Raw genomic sequence first — 7,998 nt, forward strand, 5'->3', positions numbered from 1 at the left:
GAAATGAGTTAGTTTGACACCACGTCTGAGGAAAAAATGTTATAGGAAAGACGCGGTAATTTGCACTGCCACACCTTTGCGTTCGAGTCCTGCCTTTTCTGTGAGTCGTGTTCGCACCAGCTTGACGTCGATATCAACTGCTTTATGAAGGCAAGAAAGGGGTTCAAGCACTAGCAAAGCTTCATGCATGTCATGAAATGAAGCAATTGCTGAGGCATGATCTTTTGCTTGGCTAGCAATTGCTTATGCTTGAAGCAACTGCTTGCCAACAATTGCTCCTTTTTAAACATCTGACTCAATGAAAGCAACATACCGTAAGTCGAAATCGACGTTAATAAATAACATCTATAAAAAGGCTGTCACAACCTGAAATAAATTGCATCAAATTTCTGGGATAACGATCTTTTGAAAGAAGATGATTCAACACACCTCGACCCTTCGAAGACCCTTGCATTGGGGAAAGGTGAATGACTCCGTATTGCTGAAGACCAACATAGAATCGCGATTAGTTACATGAAGCAAATTTCTCCCGCTCGTTTATCTAAGACACCGCGAGGCAATGATGGTGGCAGCTAAACATTGCATGGGGTTAACAAAAGAAAAAACAAGATGAAGTAGATTGTAAGCAGGTAAGATGGACTATTAGCAATGGGGAAAGATATGCACAGCTCTCCATCATTCCTTAGGGGGTTCTTACAACAGCATGTAGGAAATAATGAAGTGTCTCTCTTGATATTGCAATGACGTGAAGGGGGAAACCAGAAACAGGTTGCTTTGTAGGAAATACGATCACCAAGCCCCGGAGTAACGGATGCTCATTCTGTAATAACCCAAATGTTCTTCTGACTAATAAAAGGTCAATGAATACCTGGGGTTACCTCCTTTGCTAATGGCCCTAGCCAGGAAATCAGCAAACACCATCATAATAGTATAGGGCGTAGAAGGATAGATTTTGGCTTCTTAGTTGGTGAGGCCCGTTGTGGTGAATCTGGTGGGATGACTATTTATTTTTATTCGCATGAAAGATGTCTGCTCTAGGGGAATATAATGGGTTAAAGTGAAGAAAACCATTTCACTGATTAGTTGATGAAAGATTTTGGATTGTTCGTTCGTCAATGCAACATTATCCTGACGTCTTTTATCTTTTAAAGAATGATTCGTTGTTGTCTTCGCTGTTGCTGACGCAATCACTAGGGTGTTTTCGCACCGTGACGCGGAACAAATTAAAAACACACCGAATGTATTGAAAATGCCCTTCAAATGACAATGAACAGCTGGGAAGACATTGTAGAAAATTGGTGAACCGGAACAGCAGTTTTGTTTTAAGTTTCGGAGCTGACGAAAGATTGCAAATAGGACGAAACTACTCTTGTGATTAACCATCTTTCTACAAAGACTTCTTGGTTGCTCTTTGTCATGAAAAGCATTTGACAATACACTTTCTATGTTCTTGAAAGCGTTCTGCGACGAGGTGTGAAACTTCCTTTTTGTCGTTGGTAAAGAATAGCATTCCCAGTATGTCTACAATCGCTGCTTTCAAGATGGTCTATTGCCACAAGCAGACAAGGGTGCAATTCTTACTCGTATACAACCAGTTTGCCTACCAACTATTTTGGTGTAATTTCCATTTAGCCCATTTTACAATTTTTTGATTTTGATTTCTGGTTAGGCCATATATTTTTGTCTTACAAGTACTTGGTGTAACACCACTTAGTCCATTACGTTAATATTTTACAAAAAGCAGTTTAATTAGGAGACGAAGTGGAAATTAGACAGACAATTTTGGTATTAGACTAGATGCCTAATAAACCAAAGTGTTTTTATCTGAAAACTAACTCCATTCCTAAATGTAGAAATCTTCATAACCAAATTGGCAACCCTAAAAGGCGTTATTTATGAGAAAAGGCCACTTTTAGTGGTGCTGAAAAAGTGATACAAATGACTTTTTCCAAAAGACGCCGACAACGCCTGGGTGCTTGAAACGGGACCCATGTCGACGATTTGTGTAGCAGGACAGGTTGAAGAGTAAAGCCACCCCCCCCCCCCCTGCCCAGGGAATAACAGAAACTTGATTAATCCATAATTCATTTGACTAACTTGACCGGGGGACCATTTCATCAACATCGGTTGTCGGGCAAGTTGGCAGATCTGACACCTTTTCTAGAATATGATTGGCTGGAAAGCACTGTTACTAAAGTATGGTAAGTCTCGGATAAAATAGGACTTGTCGGATAAGACGTCCGAGAAGTACTTTTCCAGAAACGCTCCACAGAAGACAAGCAGAAAGGTTACTGACAATATGTTATTTTATTTGACATCTCATAGCATTCCCCATGAGAGTAATATTTAGAGAGTTTCGTCATTTACGTCAAGATATCCCCAGCAGGTTTCACAGGTAATATGAGTAATGGTCATTCTACTTGTCACAATAGCCCACTCTTAATGTCCTCCTGATGAACCGTGTGTTCAAGGAACTGACATTTCACACAGAAACTGCTAAAATACGTTCTCACTTCCGTATTTTTAAATGATAAAATCTTAAAATGGTATTGCCCGGCTCAAAGCTTGATGATAAGAACTTATAATAACGTCTTATCCGAGCGGGCCCTGCATCATATTATGGTGGTACAACTGTTGTTCATTCTTAAATAGTTGGCTAAAAGGCAGAGGATTCTGCTTTTAAATTCTTTTGAATAACCTGACCAGGGATCGAACCCACGACCTTCCGTTCTCGAGGTAGGCACTCACCGATCAAGCCAACATGACCTCTTGAAATTTGGTTCTATTGTGGTCAATTGTATGCATAACCATGAGCAGTCACCCTGGTACCCGCCCTGGTATAACCACGCAAACCAGAAAGAAAGTATAACGCCAAAACCATCATCAAAACGGCAGCAATGGGAACGTATTCAAATAATATTGCCGCCGGGTTATTAGACCTTGCTGATGTCATTTACTTAGAAGTAATGTCAACCAAAAATTGCCAATGGCCTTGTCTTTGTTCATGGAATGAATATAATCTCTGGACATCCATTACATGTGTATCACGTATCAATTCCCATATTATGCATAAGGCATACATCCCAATGTATATTCCACTCTCGAGGAGCAAAACAGTATGATGAAAAATATTGTGACGAGGAGTTTCAAAATATCACCAGCGAGCACACTGCTATGCTGCAAGAAGAAAACAGAAATTTACAAATACCTTGTAAATTCCGAAAACAAATACAGGGACAAATGAAAACAAAATATTTTGACCTCATTAGTATCACCAAGACAACGAATGAAGACAAAAATAGCTACAACCTATATGCCTTTACCGTGTTTACATTGCTTTGTATTTTTATCTTGTTTCTTTGGGGTTCAGTTTTTGTTTTCATTACTGTTTTGGGCTTCTTTTTTGTGACTGGCTTGTTGATAATGTTTTCATACGTCGTGCAAGAAGTTCTTTGCTCTTTGAAGGTTATATACTTCTGGTTCAAGTCTATGACAATAGTGCATTTTACACTTTATCTCCTTGCCCCACCTCTCTGTCTCACCCCCCCCGCTTTTTTTCCATCTTCCACCCCTCATCTCCCTCTCTCGGTGTGACGGTGTCTGTCTGTCTTTCTGTCTGTCTCGCACTCTCCCTCACTTTCTCTCTCTCTCTCTCTCTCACCATCTCTCTTCTCTTGTATCATCATACAGGATCGGTACCACAAAGTGCTGGAGACAGTGCAGAGGCACTGACCAATCCAGATCCGGAATCGCCGACGTCAATGCCCGATGTTGCCGGATCAACTTCAAAGGAAATACCACATGATACCAACGACGATGTCAACATCGAAAGTGAATACCATTTCGACGATGACAACAATGCGGAGAGCGCGTACTACTCGAACTCGGCTGACAATCAGAACAATGTCGTGTATGAAAGCGTTATATACAAAGACGACGTCTTGGACGATGACGACGACGATGATGATGACGATGGTGAGTCAGTGCTCTATCAACAATCTGAAAATCGGAGGGGGGGGGTTATAATCATGGTTGTATGTACAGTATCGACCGTCAACAGTCAAGTGAATCCCTATCACCTCCACACACGCACACACACCCTCACATGAACACAATCACTGGCGCATGCGCACACATTCACATATTCACACACACGCGTGCACCCACAAACATGACACATACCCAACATGATTATTGTGAAATACCAAATTAAACGAAAAAGAGGGCATTCCGGGATATTATACTGGCCCACTTGTAAATGTAAGAATGATTCAGTCTACTGTTTCATATTCTTGCATGATTAATACTACAGTCACACCAAAATAATTATTTAAAAAAAACTCCATACCGATCACAGATATTACGTTATTATCAATGGCATATCATCGGTCGGTTTGGAGTTTGTTTCGTTGGTGTGACTATATAATCATTATACCGGCCACAAGCAACTCCAAACACCGCTATTAAATTCATTTCATTGTAACTCTGTATCATAAAGGCAATAAAAATGAGGTGGAAACTGTTCTAGAAGGGAGCGATCAAGACGACCACGGAGACAATGACGACGCCGATGGCGTCAATGGCGAGGACATCGAAGGGGACACATCTAAAGAAGATGACGAAGAATCGATGGAGGGTCATGCAACGAAACCTAGCATCACTGAAGAGCAGATAGTGCGCTTAACAGCAGAGGTAATTTCTTCTTTTTTGGAGGGGTGGGTTGGAGGGGTAGGGAGTGTTATTACGGTAGCCATAAATTAAGATATTCATATATTCAAAATTGGTTGCCATGCACAAATAAAAAACAAACCAACAATGGCATAACAATAATATTTTACCTGTTAGTATATGCAAAATACTGCTTTTAATATAAATGATTACAAAATAATATTTTGAAATATGAAATTGCACAACCACGATACATGAAAATACTTAAACAAATAAAATATTTTTAACAATGCAGAAACAAAAGTGTCAAAACCACACCTAATGGTGCTGCGAGAAAAGCGCACAAAGCAGGCGACAGCCCAAAACCCACCGGGCACAATTTCGGCACCAGGCAGTGCTAATACAATTCTCGGGACCACAGCTGTCTTCCTCCTCTTGGGATTAATTTTTATTCATTTTCAATCATGTTGCCCTTTTCTGTTTTAAGAATAAGCGTCAATGTAACATAAAGAGCATTGTTTCGCATCACCTTAAAAAAACTTTGTTGCATTTGTTGTTATTTTATTTTGTGCGTGGAACTATTATGTATATACACTCTAACATTTAATTTGGAAGAGGTATTTCCCTTGGTTTTGTAAACAGCCTCAGGAATAGACAAAATTGGTAAGACAGGAATAAAATATTTGTGAAGGAAGAATATCGCTGAGCTCCATGAACTACTTCAATTTTTCAAACACGTTCCCCCGATGCCATTCATATTCATTGTTCATTTATTTTCAAGAACGTATGTATTTCCACATCAGCTAGGTGTTCGTATTCGTTCATATGACGTCACAATAAACTTGTCTGGCACGAAGCATAATATAGCTAGGGATGATTTCTATTTCGTGAGAGTCATTCCTTTCTCACTTAACAAACCAACACTTCATCATTTTCAAAATCTACTCTTGAAAATTAAACATACATTAAAATCATTAAATGGAACTACGATGAGGGTAAATAACTAAAATACGTATATCTCCAAATATCCTGCACTTTTCATCAAATAAAAAGACAATAAACAAACATGACTGATAACATACAAAAATAATCAAAAGACAATTTTTCAAATTTAGCTTAGAGTGTTCAAAATAAATTAATTTGTCTTTGCCAACATTAAATCTATTCAGCGTTTATATATGAATAAAATATAAAACCCTTTCAATCTCAGCATGCGAGTGATTATTTTTCTTCATTAGCCTTACTCAAAAATGATACTTGAAGGTTATTACTAAAATTAGTAATAACCATAAAAATTTAAATGTTTTGTCTAAAGATATCGAAAAAAAGATAATTCACCTACTCTGATACAAATTGAAAATGATAGTAAAGACATTCTTCATGTATGGGTTTTGACAGGCCATGTACAACAATTAAATGAATGATGAAGTGATGGTTCAGCATTAATGGTTCTGATATTGATTTTCTTCTTACTTTAATAAACTAATGCATCTTCAATTTGACGATAAATCAAGATTTTTTTTTCTTAAAAAGGGAAGTCATATTCTATGACGAAGGCTCTCTGTGTACATTCATTAATGACATTGATTTTTTTTTCTCTCTCTCTTCCTCCCTTCTTTAACAAATTCTACAAACATATATGAAACTGGATATTGTTTTTTTTCTCTCTCTCTCCCTCTTCCTCCCTTCTTTCTCAAATCCTACAGACATATATGAAATTGAAGATTGAGTGTCTTGCCCAAGTTGTCAAGTTTCCGTTTTCCGCGCCCAAATGTGCAGGAAAGGTGAGTAAGCTCTTGCAGAAAACTTTTCTATTCATAATCATTGGCATACAGATGTGGGGCTTGGGGGCCACGGACCCCCCCCCCCCCCCAATTTTTTTTTATCCGACCAACAAAAAAAGAGAAATAGAAAGAAAATAAAACAAAAAAGGGTGAAATATGATATCAATTCCGAATATCATGTAAAAAAAATATATCACAAACTTATATTTTTGGTATTAAAAAGTTCAAAATTTTACTTGCTCGCTTCGCTCGCTTGCAGCTCTTTAGATTTTTTTCTCCAAACGCCATGTCTCGCCCCTCATTTTCTTAAAGCACATTACGCCACTGTTCATTGTTGAATGCATTCATTCCAAATTCCTCTGACAATATTCTCGGTAAATATAATTAATATATAATTATAGGAACCATTTTCCTTCGGAATGCCATCCTCTTTACTTCCTAGTATACATTCAGTGATTTGACTGTAATTTTCGGAAGGCCAATCAGACGTTACCAACACGATTTCTGTTTAATAGACCGGATAAGTATCTATGCCTAGTGCCTGGGAAGTATATACAATCTCTCCCTGGACAATATCAACATGCTTCTATATTCCTTCCCAAAATATTTCGTTACCATGGTTACTGCAAATAAAGAGTTATCTACGTTGATTCTAAACTATATGAATGAGGAATATTTGAAGAATACAATAGTAATGACGAGGGACGTGTATCGTAAGTACACTGATGCTGCTGCTTCCTTGAGAGTATATTATTTTGTTTCTTTTAATGGTACGATTTGAAACGTTTATTTCATATCCTGATAACGATTTTCCTTTCTTTCTTTTTTCTTAAGTTATTCCCTGGCAGGAAATCTCAGGAGGTCTTAGCTGGCCTAAGGGAAGACCTTCAGCGTGCAGAGAGCACTTTCATCAACAAAGAGGCCGAGCTTATGAACGAAGATGAGCTCAAGGCTGAGATGGAATTGATTGAAGATGTCCTCAATAAAGATTTGAATCAAGCGAGTGAAAAGATCGATGATGACGACGACGACGATGATGATGGTGACACGATCGGTTAGTGAATGGTTTAGTATCATTATTTTCGAAAAGCATGAATGAAAATTAAGTTATTTCTTTCACTGCAATGTATCCAGTGGAGGCGCCATGGGGTAGGCCCCCGTGAGAAAGAGAGAAAGAGAGGAGGGGTGACCACCTCCTTTGACATTTCAATCAATAAAACAATATCAAGAAGAGAAATGAAAAGGCGGAAACGGAAAAAAGGGAGAAATAAGAAGTAAGCGTAATGAAAGGAAGGAATTTGATCACACACTGTTAAAAACGGAAAATGTTACAGAAAAAAAAAATTGTACAAAATATAAATTAAAGAATCATTTCTAGAAATTGTTACAACAGAAAATTTTCTGCAATTTAACAGATCTATTTTAAAAAAAGTGGGAAAAGGTTTTATTTGAGGAAATTTTGTAAGTTTTCATACACCGAAACCAATATCCTGTCATTTTACACAGTGCACGTAAGATTACAGGTGTTCTCGATTTTTAGAGACAT

The 7,998-nt window shown here is 38.0% G+C and overlaps 1 protein-coding gene across 1 annotated transcript; it reads left to right on the forward strand.

Moving 5' to 3' along the window:
* Positions 1-3,688: 3,688 nt before the first annotated feature.
* LOC129256379 (bromodomain adjacent to zinc finger domain protein 2B-like) lies at positions 3,689-7,786 on the forward strand. Its single transcript, XM_064097872.1, has 4 exons — positions 3,689-3,975; positions 4,499-4,692; positions 6,375-6,452; positions 7,287-7,786. The coding sequence occupies exons 1-4, from the start codon at positions 3,762-3,764 to the stop codon at positions 7,509-7,511; spliced, it is 711 nt and encodes a 236-aa protein (XP_063953942.1). The 5' UTR covers positions 3,689-3,761; the 3' UTR covers positions 7,512-7,786.
* Positions 7,787-7,998: the final 212 nt, after the last annotated feature.

Source organism: Lytechinus pictus, chromosome 3 (assembly GCF_037042905.1).
Source record: "Lytechinus pictus isolate F3 Inbred chromosome 3, Lp3.0, whole genome shotgun sequence".
NCBI classification, from domain to species: Eukaryota; Metazoa; Echinodermata; class Echinoidea; order Temnopleuroida; family Toxopneustidae; genus Lytechinus; species Lytechinus pictus.

What these genes read in the sequence shown, in the direction of transcription:
- LOC129256379 (XM_064097872.1), top strand. Translation starts at nt 3,762, where the DNA reads ATGCCCGATGTTGCCGGATCAACTTCAAAGGAAATACCACATGATACC. An exon ending in CGACGATGATGATGACGATG is followed by an intron (nt 3,976 to 4,498) that starts GTGAGTCAGTGC and finishes TGTATCATAAAG; the next exon opens with GCAATAAAAATGAGGTGGAA. An exon ending in TAGTGCGCTTAACAGCAGAG is followed by an intron (nt 4,693 to 6,374) that starts GTAATTTCTTCT and finishes CAAATCCTACAG; the next exon opens with ACATATATGAAATTGAAGAT.